Genomic DNA, 18,241 nt, shown 5'->3' on the forward strand with positions numbered 1-18,241 from the left:
GTTATAAGTGAGACTTGTTGATAAGTGCTTAAATATTGCGCATTTCAGCACCTAAGCTAGGGTATCTCAGTCCTTACATCTATCTTACTTTCATGTTTTAGTCTTGATTTATGTTTATGTGTATTTCAGAGCAATAAAGCTAAAAGGAGCTAAAAACGGTCCATTATGGCCTTTTGGAGTCCAGCCAGAGTATCGGGATAAATTCTAGAAGAAAGCAAGGATGTAGCTAAATGTCGCGTCCGGACGCCATTCATCGCGTCCGGAAACTAGTCTTCAATACACTGCGTTCGGACGCCATGCTATTGGCAGCATACCAGTTACGGGATTGTCTTATTTTATTGGTTACGGAATTAACTTATTTGGGCTTATTTTGTAACCTATTTGGCTCTAATAAGCTTGTTACTTAAGGGCCCAATGAACCATTATTAGGGTTAGTTTTATTATATTTAAGTTTTATTTTGTAATTGATATAGATCATTCTCTTTGGAAAAACACGCGAAAGAAGAAAAAACTGAAGCACGGGTTAGGGTTTAGAAGAAAAAGCTCAGAAATAATGAATTAAAGGATAGATATTGTTCTATTTGCGAATCCATCAACCATGAGTGGCTGATTCTTCTACTTAGGGTTGGATAAACCCTAATCATGTAACCTATTCTTTCTATCTTTTCACTTTTTGGGGATTAACTTATGTAATTAGTGTATAATCTTGAATATTATGAATTAAATTCTTTCAATTGATTATTTGTATTAATCTCATGTTGTCTTATGTGTGGTTGATTGATAAACAAATTTTACACATGAATTATTTGTTAATTGATTCTTGTGATGGCCATGCATGGTATTGATTCGTTGTAATTGTGTTTCAAATTGATGGAAAATACTTTTACTTGATGGATGACATTACATGTCTAGGTTAATTCATTGTCTAATTATTTTTAATTTCATGTTAAATTAGTTTAATTGCAATATAATTATTAGGTAAGTAGACCATTCATACTTGTGTTTGAATTCCATGCTCTTTGTCATAATTGCATTACCTTCTTGATTAATTTATGTTAAAATTATAGCTTGAATTGATGAGTCATGCTTTGAATTGATGAATTATACTATACCTAGTTTAATTGTCATTAAGTAGGTAATTCAAGTTTGAAATTAATGATTTATATTTTTCTTTGCAAATGTTAGATACATTATAATTACGTGGTATTATTTCTAAATTAGTTGAAAGTTAGTGAGTTGAGGAATGTGATTAGTGGTGAATCCTACACCCTAGGTCTCTTTTCTAATCTTTTAAATTCTATTCTTTTGTTACAAGTATTTAAATTAAAATTAGTTTTAATCACAAAACAAACCTTTTTTCAGCAATCACATAAGTACTAAAGCAGGATTCAATTCCAAAAACTAACATTGTTTAGATCTTTTGGGATGATCCCTGCTCGCTTCATACTCCATAGTATAAGTGTTTAGTGGTTTTATAAATTATAAAATATGAAGCCTACTTGACATTATTACAAAACCTAAAGTGTTGTGCATTATTTTGTACACACGCTCAGTCGCATCACTTGTCCCACATCCGATCCAAATGAGAATTGAAATGTGTATAAATGGGTGGGTATGTAGTACTACCCAACAATTTGATTTTTTTGAATAAATGGGTAAGCGCCTACCCACTACACCGACTTAATAGAACGTCCAACTCTCCAAATGGATGTGCCCATATTCAAATCTCTTCTTACCTAATTTGTATATGTATATTTTTTCCATATGCCCATCAAGAGAACCGAGTGTTTCTGTATTCGAAAGCCTCCTCTCCTAATTTGTCTAGATATAAATAAATATATATTTTTTCATATGCAAGCTCTAATTGAAAACGAGAGTGATATTAAAGAAAATAATGGATATTTATAACTATAGACTAGAGCAATAAATGATAGGTATTTGGAATATTCAATAATTTTCAGATGGACAAAGTCCGGTGGCTTGACATTTGGTCTCCGTATGGCTCGCTTGCAATGGGGCAACCACCAGAAAAGATGGCTTTTTCGACGAACAAAGTCGTCCGGTGGCTTGAAATCAGTACTTTAAACTTCATAAAATATTATACTTTAAAACATCATTACTTTAAAATACTATAACTCCGGTGGCTTGACAAAGTCCGGTGGGTTGACATTTGGTGAATAATACTTTAAACTTAAATCACCTACTTTAAAACATTACCTCGGTATGAATGAGTCAAATGGACAATATTATATAGTTATATCAATTATTTGCACGGTTGGCTTTTAAAATTAGGTGGTATTTAGTTAAGGTTCCCTCATTGCCTTTGCCTAACCAAAAAGTAGGGATGTGCAAAAAAATTGTCAATCCGAAAAATTAGACTGAACCGAATTGAATCGGACGATTTGGGCTGGTTTTATAACGGTTCAGTTCAGTCACATTTTTAAAATAATAAAATAGTAAATTTTTAATTTGGTCTCAGATTAGGATCCTACAGGACCGGACCAACCAAGACCAAACTGTTATAATTGGTATAAAAATATATGTTAATAAACCAAAATTACCCTTAATTTAATTTCTGCCAAACTACCATACCTACCATCAGAACCCCAAAATTCCAAAATTAGTTTCCTAGCTACTATGAAAACTCTACTCCCTCTTTCTCACTATTTTGTTTCTATGCCATTGTTGTTTATCATGGTTACAAACAATTATTATTTTTTTTACTTCATATATTCATTAAATATATTTTTTTCATAGACCCATAATTCATAATCTATGAAAAATTAAAATGGTTGTCAATAAATTGGCTGCAACTCGTTCTCATTTAAGGGACATTCACAACTTCAAAGTGCAATCTTCAATCAAGTTTTGACTTATGCTATCTTAAAATTTTTGAGATTGTGAGATCCTTGGTGTTAGTTCTCCAAATTGATCTTTGAATTTTTTTTTTTCGTTAAGTTGTTTGTTGTTTCAGGGGCCTCGTTAGATCCTTGGTGTTAGTTCTCCAAATTGATCCTTGATTTTATTTTTATTTTTATTTTTTAGTTAAGTTGTTTCTTATTTAACCGTAGGCCCTGTTTTATAAATTGACTTTCATTGAAACAGTAGATGGATTACGTATGGTAAACAATGGTAGCCGTGATGATTGCCAGACCTTTCGGTCTCTCCTATTTGCTGCGTTTTCCCATTGTGGTTCCGTTTACAGAGTATTGGGCTCTGTTTCTTCCACAACTCTGGAACCTGTTCTTCAATTATTTGCTTTGCTTCAATATTTGTTTGTATTTTCTAGCTTGACTTTATGCTTCCGTACTGCCATCTTGCCTTTGTGCCTTCGAATGAAAAAAAAAAAGAAAAAAGAAAAATGGTTTTATATTTGGAATTATAAGAGTCTATATTTTCTCACAATCCAACCAAATTTTTATTTATATTACCGGAAAATAATTTTTATTTATATTGCTCGAAAATTTCTTATATGAAGAAAGAGGTGACAGCTCAAATCATGTCCAAATAGTTTAATCAAAGGAATAATTTTGAAATTTTATAAAAAAGGCACTCTTAATTGTAAAGTCCTTGATGGACAGTGTGTTATTTTAAAAAATAGGATCAATGTCTAAGATTTTTAATAAAAGGACTGTAGACACTAAAATTTTAATGGACTTTGATTTTGACAAATTAACCCATCAAATATGGGTTTAATATTTAATTAAGTTATTTAATTGGCCCAAACTTGGTCCACTTAAATTATTTAATTAGTTTAGTTTAGATGATTAAATGAAAAGATAATTATTCCTAATAAAATATATTTAAAATAATTATTTTTAAGAATAATTATCATAATATAACGTGCCCGACCCAGTTATAATTTTGTCCTTATCAGGAGAAAAAGTATGTCATCAGAAATTCAGAGACTCATAAATCCGGACTCAGAAATCCAAATAGCCAGAAATCCTCTACAACACCTAAACCTAAAGACGAAGAATAACAAGCACATCTAATTCAAAGTCATGCCGTTTTTCCTCAAATTCAACAAGGAACAACAAGCATATCAAAATTGTACCATTCTTTCCCTACGATTCAATAAGTTCAAAGAATCATCAAACAACACTGTTCGAGATCAAGTTTCGTCAGCCCTCGATTAGAAATCATCGGAGATTTTCTTCAACTACAAATAGTTGAAGAAGATTATCAACAACTTGATTCAAGATCAAGTTCCAACAACTCTTGAATCCAACCAACAAATGAGATCGAATTAGAGGATATTTTCTTTAAGAGGATTGTACTCCAATTTTTTCAAATTAATAAAATTTTATTATTTTTGCTTCCTATTTTATTTTTTATTTGCATACTACAAAATTTGTACTTTGTATCTACAAAAACCAATGTCAAAATCGATGCAAAATTATGACATTTAACTCCAAAAAACACCGTAATTTTTTTATTTTTATTTTATTATTGTTATTTTTTTTTAAAGAGATACCATTATATCAATTCTATAAACCCATGTGTTAAAACCATGCTGAGGGCCCGACAGACCTTTTCCTTCAAGGATATGTGGGTTAAAAATATAAATAATAAATATATATTTTTAAAAAATTTCTAAATATATTATAAGCAAAAATCTCTTGCAATTTAAATCAATTAATTACCATGATTACCTCTCCAATTCTAATACGTTAAGACAACATTTGGTTGCACTTGTCTAAAATTAGGTTTGATAATATAATTAGGTGGTTTATCTAAAACTGGAAAGACCATAAACCAACATAAAATAGGTGGCTTCTCATACTTGTAGGATTATTAATTAAAGTTGTACCTACGAGAATGTTGGAAGGAAAATAATATACAAATTTTTTTATATAAAAAAATGAAATTATATATTTGTTCAAAGTAATTCCCCACTGGGACTTCAAAATTTGAATTTGCATCACCACATTTATTAATCCAAATTTTTACTTAAATGTAACACGATTTAAATATGTTGAAAATCTCTGAAAAACAGGGAATTTATGCTCACATAATTTATTCGGGGAAAAAAAAAAAAAAAAAAAAAAAAATCATAACTAAACCTTATCTTATTTTTGAAGACAACACTGTTTGGCCACTCGATTGATTTACAATGAAAACACGCATCAACCAGTGTCCCACACCGCAAGTTCTAGACAAGAAAAGAATGTGACAACGAACAATTAAGAGTACCTATTGTATACATCTCTACCTAAAAATGGAAGACTGAAAGAGAAAAATAGTAGGCACTTACACGAAAATGGTGACCTAAATAATGTTGTTAATGAGTTTTGAAATATCCAAAGATTGAGAGGTTGGAATTTATATAACCCACCGTCCACAATAAATTGTGATATGCATCGAATTTTTTACGTGTCAAAATTTAAGTAATGTGAAATTAGAGTTGCAAAATTTAAATCATACATACACAATGATGAAGTAGACTGAGCGGTGGCAATCACCCCTATTGAAATTTTTTATTTAGATTTCTTATTTATGATTTTGATTACATTATAATAATACCCCACAAAGTATTTACTAAAATAAGGACATATGTTTGGTATTTATTAAAAGCAAATTAGGATATTTATTGAGGAAAAAAAAAAAAAAAAACAAATTAGGATACATGGACACAAATAACAAAGATCAAAGGCATTATCTTATGGTCTAATTAGTAGAACGTTTAGTTCTCCAAATAAGCTTGTCTGTGCAAGAGAAAAAAAAAAGAAAAAAAAATCAAGATCTAATTTGTGTTGTAAGTTTGAAGGTTCGCGAGTATTTAACATCCCTGTAATATGCGTATAACTCATATAATTCCTATAGATTCTAAAAAACCCTTATTAACGTATTTTGTAGGGACAAATAAGAACCTCCCGTCAATTGGCCGTTAATGGGGATGATAAAAATATTAAAATACCCTTTCTACAATTAAAATAAAAATAAAAATTCAATTTATGTAAAATTACTATTATATCATTTGTTTTTGAGATTTATATACAAAAGGGAAATGCGTTTTAAGAATCAAAAAGGGTAATTTTGGTATTTATTAAATTTAATCAAACGTGTGCCGGACACATATTTTTTTAACGGCCGAAAAATCGTTTTTTTTTTTGTAACAACCGAAAAAACTTTTTTTTACAACATTTTTAAATTCTTGAGTTAATTATATACCCAAAATAAAATAGATGTGTATTATTTACCCAAAAAGTAAACTTTAAAGGTGTTTTAGATACTTAACCTAAATGTTAATAAAAAAAGATAAAAATATATTTATCTTAATTAAACTTTTTCTCAATTTGTTGGCATGATTGAGCCAGCTCATATTGAAGCAGTCCACATCTCTTGTTACACGTTTGGACAGGTTCAAAGTCAATCGTATTGGATCGGAGCCAACTTATTGAAGGAGTCTGTTTCTGGTTCCACATCTGACCAGGTTCCAAGTATATAGAGCAGTTGTGAGGTGCTTGCCCCTTGAACCAACAGCTTAAAGTCATGGATATATAGTGTTTCATACTTGCATAACCACAGGGCTGTCCCGAGAGGTCCAATATTTTCTGAAGTCTTAGGCGAAAGTAAGTCCCAACATTTTGAGAAGTCTTAGTAATACAAATTTTTGGTCTTAAATTGGAGGTCCTAGGCGACCGACTGTGTCACCTAGTACTAACCCTCTTTTGTATCATTCTTTTTAACGAAGAGAACACTCAAAAATGACCCACATTCGGACTTTGCACAAGTGGACGTTTGGCGTGACACAAAATTAAAAACTGAATTTAACTTTAATATCAATTGTAATGAATAGAACACTTATTTATTAATTCAAAATTTTAAATTATTGAACATTACAATATTCTCACCCATAAATACTCAAATATTTTTATATCAAGATCTTACAAGTAGAACAAGCCACAAGCCCCAAGACAATGATATACAACGGAAACACGCATCATTCTTAATCTAACACCACACGCTTTTCAAGAATGTGACGATGAATAATTAAGCCATACATGTGTTGGTTGTATATTTAATATAAATGACATCATATGTTTTTGTAGTCTTGTGACAATCAATAGACCTCTTACGTAAAATGGAAGGGAACTGATATATAGAGGAGAAATAATGAACACATAAATTAAGTGGAAGGCTGGAAAATTGATATCACAACAAATTGTGATGTGTGCCAAACGGCCCAAACTTCCTACGTGTCGAAATTATAAGAATGACAAATATATATATATAGATATATAAAATTTGGAATAATATATAAAAAGGTATGTCATGTGTTTTAAGCTTGGTTTATTATAAGAATGTTTTGGGTAGAAATCAGAATTTCATTTTCATCCTTACACCTAGGAGGCACCCAATTTTCACCACACGCGCATGACCCACCATTTCTACACTTTCCCTCTTGCCAAACAGGTTCTAAATTGACTAATCAAACATACAAAGGCCATAAATCTCACATGTGTGGTCATCAACCCTCATTGGTCAAAAAAAACTAACAATAAATAGACATCATATATGCATATCATCAAGCAGACAAATTAAGATGTCCTCATCTCTTCTCTTCATGTCCTCATCTTTACAATAGTATTGTCTATAACATTACAACACATTACAACATTACAAACACATTATCATTTCTCTCTCTCCCTATATACACACACACAAATAGTAATATATATCTTACATTGTGTGTGTGTGTGTGTTTAGTGCCAGAGCTTTGAGTTCTAGTTCTTGGTGAGAACTCTGGAGGAGATGAAACTGGATCAGTTGCCGGAAGATTGCATGGCTCGTGTGCTGTCTTTCACCACTCCTCGTGATACGTGCCAAACGTCGGCTGTCTCGTCGGCACTCCACGCGGCGGCGGATTCCGATCTCCTTTGGGAAAAATTTTTGCCGCCAAATTACCGGGAAATTTTATCAAGATTGGTGACACCGGTGGAATTCAAATCCAGAAGAGAGTTGTTTGGCATACTTTGTAGTCCACTTCTCATTGATGGGGGTAATAAGGTAATTTAAACTCATTTAAATATCAACATGGTGAACTAAATTATTTTGCATTTCAATTTATTTACTACCAATCATAATTGATGCACATTTATTCATTTGTTCATGTCATAGTCACAATTTTCCATCCAAAAAAAGATGCAATCTCACAAAAGAACATTCTTGAACACACACACAACCAATCAAACTTTATTGATATATATTTTAATTAAAAACTGTTCATATTTCCATTTCAACTATTTTTGAGGTAAATTTCTTTTATTTCAATTATTATCAAACTGACGTATTAGAAAAAAAAAAAAAAATTAGATACATTATATATATAAAGAAAATTTTAGTGAGGGTGACTGGTGACGATAACTTGTATTGTGATGTTTTACCAAAATTTTAATAGGGACATTATTAAAATTTTGAATTTTTTTTAAAAGTATTTAATACTATAAATATTCACTAAGTAATGCACGAATGAAAGTCCACAAGGACTAATAGGTGTTTTCACATATATAGGTCAAAGCCTAAGCCGAAAATGATATATATCAAGAAGAGATAAATATCAAGATACGTATACAGAAATTATATAGATTTGTTGCCAATGGTGGCGGCTACTCACAGTGAGCCTATATCTATATATCTATATATATATATCAAAATATATATTGATTTTGGCACTAACCAAATCTGATGTCAATTTGACTTCCAACTTGGCTAATAGTAATTTGACTTTCATGAATTAGAAGTTTGGAAAAAGTTTCAAAAATCTCATGCGTTGATGGCTAATAGTAATAGCTAGTGGTATTGACTTTTTGTTATGGTAAAAACAGAGTTTCTCAATAGACAAATCAACGAGTAAGAAGTCATACATGTTGAGTGCAAGGGAGCTTTCAATTACATGGGGAAGCAATCCTCTCTATTGGTGCTGGAAACCCCTCCTCCAATCAAGGTTTGTTTTTAATGCTTTCCTCATCTTCATGAAGATGTCTAGCTTCAACCTTCAATATATATATATATATATATATATATATATATATATATATATATATATAAAATATTTTTTTGAAAAAAAAAAAAAAAAAAAAAAAAAAAACCCATCCAATATTGATTCGTGAAGGACTCAAATTCTCAATCTTTCATTAATTGAAAAAAAAAGAAAAAGAAGGTGATTTGTCTCACTTAGACTAAGCTTAAGCTTTAGTGGAAGGATAATGATTTGGAGTCCGAAAGTTGGATAAGTCTAACTTATTTATGTAAGTGATGGCAGACATGATGTCATAATGTATACGACTTTGGAACACTACTCTCAATGCATTCTCAAATGTGTTAGGATACAGACAAGTACTCATTTATACTAAATTATATGTCCATTGATATATCCAACAGATTCGCTGAAGTTGCTGAGCTTATACTGATATGGTGGCTAGAAATCCATGGCAATATAAATACCCTAATGTTGTCACCAAACACAAAATATGGTGCCTATCTCATTCTCAAAATCTGTGATCGAGCTCACGGGTTAGACTCCATTCCCTCCGAGGTTTCAGTTGAAGTCGGAGACTACCATTCGAAAGGAATGATTTGTCTAAAACGTCCACGCGAAGATAGGATCAGGCCATTTGTGGGGGGCACTAGGAGGATTGAAGTGTTGAGACCGAGTTTTTCGAAGGAGGAAGAAGAAAGGGTAGTCCGCGAACGGAGAGATGGATGGTTGGAGATTGAACTGGGAGAGTTCTACAATGATGGGAGTGAAAAGGAGGTGAAGATGAGTTTGAGGGAGGTGAAAGGTGAGCATTTGAAAGGTGGGATTGTTGTTGAGGGCATTGAGGTTAGACCCAAGTCCTAACCAGCTAGCTCGCTAGCTAGTTGTAGCAGTATTAATGTGTCATTTCTTTGAAAAATGAAATATTTCTCCATTAGTTGGTTTGAATGTAAAATATTTTTAATTTTTTATTCAATTTTTTTGTTGTTTGGTTGTCTTAAAATATTTACGAGGAAAAAATATTAAAACCCAACAGAATAATTTATCTATTAATTTTCTGTAAGTTATTTTATACGTCCTACCGATGAATTCGGCCTGGACCTTTGTCAAATACCGAAAATAAAAATATATATATCTATATTATTTATACTTGAAAAAGGAAAATATTTTTTAAAAAAGATATTTTACGTTGAAACAAGAGAGTGACTAAAGAGCATTTTGTAACAATATCAATGTGTTCTTTCTTAATTAACTAGTTAGTGGTATCAAAATTGTATAGCAATGCCAAAAGGGCCTTGCTATAACTTCCCTATATCCTTGAAGAGGAGGGGAGGGGCTTTGGTCGAAGTGTGAGTAGAATGTGTGTGTTTGTTTTACGGTTCGTCGAGAAAAAAAAAAAAAAAAAAAAAAAAATATCATGTAGCATCAATGTCTGTTCATTCAAATTTATAAGATCATGGTTTGCACATATATAATTTAATCATGAGTCCAATGGAAAATGAAAATATTTCTTAGTGAAGAGCTGCTTGTGTTTTTATGGAAACCAATAATAATATTTTAGGGATATATAACTGAAAAAGAACCATGGTTTCAACATATGATCATTTACACCTTTTGACAAAGAACAGCCGCAATTTCACACTATCAAACTCTACTGGCTTTCTTTTTCTCTTCCAATTTGAAGATACCCATATGAGAAAGCCTTGCCATGTGTTTGGATTAGTGCAGAAACCACATTTATTTATTTTCCAAATAATATTCGAGTATGAGCACGGTTGAAGCAAGTGATCATGACTCCTCTGCTCTAACAGAGAGAATACAGACATTAGGTTGCATTCTATAGTCCATTGCTGGTTTGTCCAAGTATGAGTTGCTTTTCTTGGATAGCTCATTGATGCCAATGGATTTGAACATTTCACCAGAGAACATAAAAAAAAAAATAATAATAATCTTCAACACCGTCAAGGAAGGAGATTTATACGAGAAACTAAAAGTTATAATAGTTGTCCTTTGGCCTCTTTGAGAATGGAAAAGTTATACTATTGGTTTACATGCCTTTTTGTATGATATTTTTTATAGACTTGAATGATACAAATTTATATAAGAAATGATGGGTTAATTTCACTGCTACCCCCTCATGTTTGGTCAAATATCACGTTAAATTATCTTGCAAAAATTAATCTCACTCACATTACAAAATTCAACCTCCCCCCTCTCTTCTTATATTACTATAGTGTGTGTGTGTATAGCCATCAATTAAGAAAATTTTCAAAATTCATTAACCATAATACTTGAATTAATGGACAACGGATTAATTGACTGAAATCCAGCCAAAAGAAGAAAGCCAAGTAAATGTTTTTCTTCTTCTCTTATGGTGAGAAATATTTGAAACTTTTGATTGTTAGATTAAAATTTAATTGTAGGTACAAAAATTCATTAACTTTGAAAAGTAAAAGAATAAGAACAATACACCAAAACAATGCAAAGAAGAGATTTACCATTCAATGTCTCCCTTTGATTAGAGTTCTATGCCTCTATTTATACCATTTTTTGTGTTGCGGGTCTGACTTGCCTTATTATTGGGCTGAGATACAATTGATGACTTCTTTGGGCTTGGAATATTGAGCCTTGGAAGCTGAAAAAGTAGTGCAAAACCCATTTGTTGACGTGGTTTCTTTTAATTGGTGGGGAGATTTTTTCCTCCACTCTAATGTTGGGCTAGGATGGGTTTAATGGAAAAAGTTTGTGTGGCTTTGAGCAATTAGTGCTTTTTGTCTCAAACGGCTATATTTTTTTGGGCCGCCAGTTGAGTAGAAATTGGTGATTTGTTTCAATGCACTGTCATAAAAAACCAACCAAAAAAAAAAAAAATATATATATATATATATATAGGCGTTTGAGACAAAAAGCACCGAATAGCCGTATGAGACAAAAAGCACCGATTGCTCAAAGCCACTCTTACGGCGCATGCCCTATGTGAGGGAGCTTTTAATTTTTTTTTATTTTTGAATCGGTTTTAAAGAAATGTATTTTGATGAAAGAAATTTAAAATAAAAAAATTTATTTAGTGAATAAATTTTTTTGAAGTTCTTTTAACTATTAGTATAATTTAAGTTGATAATTATATTCTTAAAAAAATTATGAATAATACCACAGAGTTGAATTGAGATGTACAAAAAATAAATAAAGTGATATCAAAGATTAATTGACATAATGAAGATCCAAGTATACAAATTTACCCGATTTACATAGTAGAAGTTTTTTTTTTTCCTTAACTACATGATAGAAGTTGAAAGATGTAGAAAAAAAAAATGAAAGAGAGATATGACAGCAAAAATATTTTATTTTTATTATTATTTATAACACGAACGGGTAGCCTTTATATATATATATTGGATGAGAGTTCATAAATCTTGGAACTCTTCAGACTTTGAAGCCAAATAGGAGTCAATAGAAGTTTTTTCTGCAACTCCTCAATCTCTTTGTTCTTCTTTTGTTGACTCGTTTTTCAACAATATTTTTTTCAATAAAGTTCTGTGAAATTTGCTTAACATTATTATTATTATTTTTTTATTTGTTGAGTAGAGAACCAACGAAGAAGATGATTAAGAAAGAGAAATATAAAAGTTTGCAATGAAATTCAGAAATAGAAATAGGTAAAATAATGGACAATATAGGAATTTTATATTTATTACTTTAAAAAATGTATAGGATAAGGAAAATTGATCAAAAAACATGTTTTATTGACATTGGTCAATCGAATTTCTAAACCACTAAGACTTTTCTTTATTATTGGCAAAGGATTTTCTGGGCTTAGAAACTCTTTTTGAGGCTATAGGAAGCCCAACCAAACAGGCCCTTAATCATTTTGCTGTTGAGCCTTTTACAGAACTCTATAATCCAACACCAAAATTTCATAAACTTTCATGATTTTGCTTTCAATCTCAAGTTAGGTTACTTACCTTGAGTTGTTAGATTACAAATTTATTCATTTACCTACCATCTAAATTTATTGTATATTACAAATTATCATATATGAGTACACATACCATATTCATATATATATATATAAATTATTTCTTCCTCACTCACTACTCCTAAATATTTTCCTATATAATATCTCATATATAGAAGTAGAAATCCACATGATTGGCAAGTTCGAATTTCTTTATAAAATTTTCTAAATTGCTTGGAGCATTTGGAACGGAGGGAATGCATGTAATTTGCTGGTGGATTATAGAGTTCTATAAAAGGCTCAACATTACTATAGTAAAATAATAATAAAAAAAGAAGAAGCAAAAGCCCAGATATCAAAGTCCAGGCCCAACCTAACCACATTAGCGTGCAGCCGTGATAAACCCTAACCCTAGACTCTCTCCTCCTTTATTTATTAGACTCTCGATCTGTCGATCTATGTGAGTCTCTGCCCTTTTCTCTCTTTCTCTGTCTATATATATACAGATATCATGTTTTGATTCTTATTCATATATAAATCATTCAGATCTTTCCCTTCATGATTTCATAGATGTAGTTTGTATATATATATATATATATATATATATATATATATATCTGCACATATGTGTATTTTTTGCACATATATCTATATATACACACACATATACGTATGTTTTTTGTGGGGGTGATGCTATGATGATACATGACAATCCCAGCTCATTATGAGACCTTTAATTTGAAGGTCAGGGAAAATACTCCATCTCACATCTATCTGAGCTTTACCCATTTTTTTCATATTATTTGATCTTGATTTATAATTTATATTATATTTAAATATATATATTATAAGTATATATTATTAATTTGTGCTTGATGTTCCCTATGATGTTTGAATTCTAACCATGCTAATACTGATCAATCCCTGATTGAAATATTCTTCTTTATGATTTTCTGAGGGAGCTCTCTGTTTTCAATTACTTTAATTTTTAATTTCTTTTTCTTCTTAATTTTGTTTCATATTTCTTTTTGTTATTCATGTCATATTGGATTGTGATATTTGTTGAATTTTTTTTAGTTAATTACTTAGAAAACTTTTGCACCATCGATGTTTTAAAGTTAAATCAATTATAAATTCATTAATTGTCAAAATTTTAATCTCTGTACTTCACATTCTTTGGAAATTTGATGTCTCCCAATGAAAATTAGTTTTTTATTTAAAAAATTTAAGCAAATTTATAAATCCTTTATTGCATTATAAAGGTCATATCATATGTTTTGTTGTATTTTTTTGTATGGATCTGTCTAAGACCCCAAGCCCAAGTCCAAGTCCAAGTCCAAGTCCAAGTCCAATGATATCAACCAAGATCTGGTGGCTGAGGTTCATGGACGTATTTGGATTTGGGTAAAAATAGGGCTAAGTTGAGAGGTGCGAGAATAATGACAAAAATGTGACATTAAACAACATCATTAAATGGAGAATGCAACAACTATGTAAGGTGTTGCATTCTTGATTTAATGGTGTTGTAGTGTTACATCTTGATATAATATATACAAATCCATGGATGTTATTTTTTGATGCAGATTTGTTAGATTAGTGTTACTTTTTTTTTGGTTATAGTGTGTTTGTCTTCACTCAGTTGTTTTCCCATGGAAAATGGCAAGCTTTATTTTAAATTACTTTTAAACTCTTTAAATAAAGGTCATTGGTCAACCAAACAACAGAAATCTAAGAAATAGTGAGAATTCTTGATCAATCTCAATTCAGTTGATGTTTGATGTTCTTTTATTGATTCCTCCTAAATTGTTTATCATAAAGATTTTATTTCAATATAGCTTGGCAAAATGGTTAAGGTCCCCAACTCATGATTTGCGAATTTGTGGTTCAATTTTTATATCTTCTTAGAAGTTAATTTAGTTAATTTTAAATTAATATTCTTCTTATCCCAAATCTAAAGCAAAATTAATCAGTCTTTTGTTCTTTTTAACTCGGATTAAAATGAAAATCAAGAGTTAAATTTAGGGAAAAATGTGACAAAGATGTGAGCATTAACCCTTTATGACATAGTAAGTAATTGTTTTAGTAAAACCTTTCTTGTTGGTGTTTTCTATTTTTAGGGCTAAATAGAATCGAGAATTTATCAATGAGGTAAAGGTGTTGCATTTTTAATTTAAAATGGTGTTGTAGTGTTGTATCGCGATCTACCTTATTGATTGCTCGACTAAGGCTGAGCTGCGGATCCTACTCAAAGTTTAAGCCGCTTGTGCAAGTATGATCAAATTCCCGGGGAATGCCAATGCCACATTAAATTAGTGTTTGTTTTTTTCTATTTCTTTTTGCTAATGTAATGTGATTAATCTTTAATTTAAATTGTACTATATGGTGGATCTGATCCTTCACTTGCATTCTAATATTATGAACTCATCCTCAATTGTTGACATGATATTCCCATGGAAAATGGCAAGCTTTACTTAAAACTAAGGATTATTTTTTTTTATTTTTATATAAAAAATGACATTGATCAACCATTTATTTTATTCAACCAAGATTTGTAAGATCATATTAGTCAAAACAAATGTTTAATGAAAGCTAAAAAACAATTTATCGAATTTGTCTTATCTCACACCTTTTGCACCTGAAATTTAAATAAAACTTGCATTGTCCAAATATATATATATAAAAAGGGAATAAAAGAAAATATGCGTTTGATAAGATCATAAGAGGGTAATGTGGCACAAGTTATGAAGTTTAGATCTTTTGAATTATTTATTTATACTAAGTTAATGGGTCAAAAATAAAGAACTAATGGTGTAAGTGGCAGAAAGGGAAATAATTTTTACACTAGTTGCAGTTTAATTGGTCATTTATACTTATAAATAAGAAAGTGAACTTTCAATTACTTGTATTTTATATAAATTATTAATTAAAATTATTTGATTAAGTAATTTGCTACAACTTTTTGACCTGGACAATTACTAAGTTAATGGGTCAAAAATAATGAACATAATGGTGTAAGGGGCAGAGAGGGAAATGATTTTACACTAATTATAAATTAGTTAATCATTTATATAATAAATGAGAAAGTGAACTTTCAATTATTTGTATTTTATATAAATAAATAATTAAAATTATTCTATTAGATAATTCACTGTAATTTTTCAACTCCAACAATTACAAATCTAGTGCACTACTAGTGGCGATATTGACGGAAGAAATGAGTATATATGCAATAGACAAGAAGCATGTAGTCCCTTATAGATAACGTGGTTTGATCTTTCTAGGGTGGGACCACGTGGCTTGAAGGGGACATATTTCAAAGTTCAAATAAGAAACCAAAAAAAAAAAAACATCATAATTAGTTTTCATTTTCTTGGATTCTTTTTTTGGAGTGAGTTCGTTTTGGTTTTTCTCTAACATCACTGTCACTTTAGCTCATCTTTTTGGTTGAAATTTATTTAAAGAAGGAAGCATTTTGATTGGTCCAGTTCATTGAATACAAAAATTTGGAGTCATCCCCTATTGGATCATTCCAACACATCTCAAAGATTTTAAAATAGTTGGACAGTTATCAAAGGTCTATTGATAAAACTTTTATTTATTTATTTATAAAAAATCAACGTTATGAACTTATGATAAAAAATTATTAGATTGTTAAATAAAGTCATAATTAAGTGAATCTAATTGATGAATGTACCCCATTGTCCAAATAGTTAGATTGCACAACGTACTTGAGAGTTTGTGTTCGAACTTTGCATTCTTTAATAAATTATTAGATGAACCATGACTATTGATTAGGGGTGGCAATTTTTACCGCCCCGTTAATAACGGATATGGGAACATCTTTTATACCGTTAGGACGGGCATTAATACAAATTTTGTGCCCGTCACTGATCGTGAGGCGAGTAAAAGTTCTTATACATATCCGCCAAGGGCTCGCCCCGCCAAGTATAAAACTATATTTAATATATATATATATGTAAGTATAATATTAATAACTTATTTTACCGGTTTACCTAGTTACCCATTTCTTACAATTCTAATTTCTTGAGCCTTATGTGTGAACTGAGCGGCGCATCAAGGAAGACAAAGAGAATCAAAACTCAAAAACCAAACCCTCGACTTCAATCCCTCTCTCCCTCACCAGTCTCTGTTTCTCTTTCTCGGGTAGATCGACGCACTCACGCAGGTAGATCTATTATTCTTCAGTTCTTCTTCTCCCTTATATATATATATATATATATATATATATATATATTATATCTCTTATTTTATAATTTATTTGGTCTATTCTTCTCAGGCAGAGGCAGAGTGATTGATCTATTCATCATCTTTTTTTGTTTGGGCTATTATTCAACCAAGAAAATTGTAAAAGACAGAGAGGGACACCAGATCAATTTCTGAGCCAAGAAAATTGTGAAAAAAAATTGTTAACAGGGCGGACATGCATGGACTTGCCAAAAATTAAACGGGGCGGGGCCGGATTTAGGGAAACTCGCTCCAAACACGCCCTATTGCCATCCTTATCATTGATAGTTAGTAGACCAATTCAATTCATACTCTTTGATTGAGAAAATGTCCTACAAGAGTCTATATATTACAAATAAATCTTAACAATTGTCTGGATTGAACTTTTCCGTCATGTGTTAAATGATTCATGATCATCTGATAATATTATTAGTAGATGCCCGAGATAGTCCAGTAAAATAGTGCCTTTAGTGAACTTTAAAATGTCAAGTTTCGACTCTCTGCATGTACTAATCTAATTTCTAATACTTCTTACTTTATAAAAAAATAAAAATCTAATAATATTATTACTTTTTATTTTATTTTTTATTTTATTATAAGTGACACATGCCACATGAATAATACATTAATTGTAAGGGCGAGGTTAAATAAGTATTATTTTTTCAAAAATAAAAACAATATTTTTTGTATTGTCACTAAACATAATTCTAAAAACTAAGTAATTGTATTGGGGTGAGTTGGATAGCTTAATTGGTATAAGGTACTGAGTCTAATGAGATTATAGATTCAAAAATAAAAACAATATTTTTTTTATTGTCACTAAACATAATTTTAAAAACTAAGTAATTGTATCGGGGTGAGTTGATAGCTTAATTGATAGCTTAATTGGTGTACTGAGTCCAATGAGAATTGTAGATTCGGTAGCTGATACCAATTTGTTGCCACGTAAAAAAAATTGTATCTGGGGTGAGTTAAAAACAAAAAAAAATTTGAATTTTTTTTAAAATCCAACATCCTTGTGCCAGGAAAAAAAGATAAGAAAACCTCTTTGTTGCCCC

The 18,241-nt window shown here is 30.6% G+C and overlaps 1 protein-coding gene and 2 non-coding genes across 3 annotated transcripts; all 3 read left to right on the top strand.

The window, feature by feature from the left end:
* Positions 1–7,618: 7,618 nt before the first annotated feature.
* LOC132299634 (F-box protein PP2-B15) lies at positions 7,619–9,986 on the top strand. The gene is made up of 3 exons (XM_059796378.1): positions 7,619–8,013; positions 8,832–8,950; positions 9,388–9,986. The coding sequence occupies exons 1-3, from the start codon at positions 7,759–7,761 to the stop codon at positions 9,845–9,847; spliced, it is 834 nt and encodes a 277-aa protein (XP_059652361.1). The 5' UTR covers positions 7,619–7,758; the 3' UTR covers positions 9,848–9,986.
* A 3,637-nt stretch (positions 9,987–13,623) lies between these two features.
* LOC132302111 (small nucleolar RNA snoR69Y) lies at positions 13,624–13,725 on the top strand. Its single transcript, XR_009480745.1, has one exon. It is a non-coding gene; the product is annotated as a small nucleolar RNA snoR69Y (small nucleolar RNA).
* Positions 13,726–13,815: 90 nt separating this feature from the next.
* LOC132302117 (small nucleolar RNA snoR53Y) lies at positions 13,816–13,902 on the top strand. Its single transcript, XR_009480748.1, has one exon. It is a non-coding gene; the product is annotated as a small nucleolar RNA snoR53Y (small nucleolar RNA).
* The last annotated feature ends 4,339 nt before the right edge of the window (positions 13,903–18,241 follow it).

This window comes from Cornus florida, unplaced genomic scaffold (genome assembly GCF_030987335.1).
Source record: "Cornus florida cultivar Cherokee Brave unplaced genomic scaffold, ASM3098733v1 CherokeeBrave_3.0.0_Hap2_Chr03, whole genome shotgun sequence".
Lineage (NCBI taxonomy): Eukaryota > Viridiplantae > Streptophyta > Magnoliopsida > Cornales > Cornaceae > Cornus > Cornus florida.

What these genes read in the sequence shown, in the direction of transcription:
- LOC132299634 (XM_059796378.1), top strand. Translation starts at nt 7,759, where the DNA reads ATGAAACTGGATCAGTTGCCGGAAGATTGCATGGCTCGTGTGCTGTCT. An exon ending in TCATTGATGGGGGTAATAAG is followed by an intron (nt 8,014 to 8,831) that starts GTAATTTAAACT and finishes TGGTAAAAACAG; the next exon opens with AGTTTCTCAATAGACAAATC. An exon ending in AAACCCCTCCTCCAATCAAG is followed by an intron (nt 8,951 to 9,387) that starts GTTTGTTTTTAA and finishes TATATCCAACAG; the next exon opens with ATTCGCTGAAGTTGCTGAGC.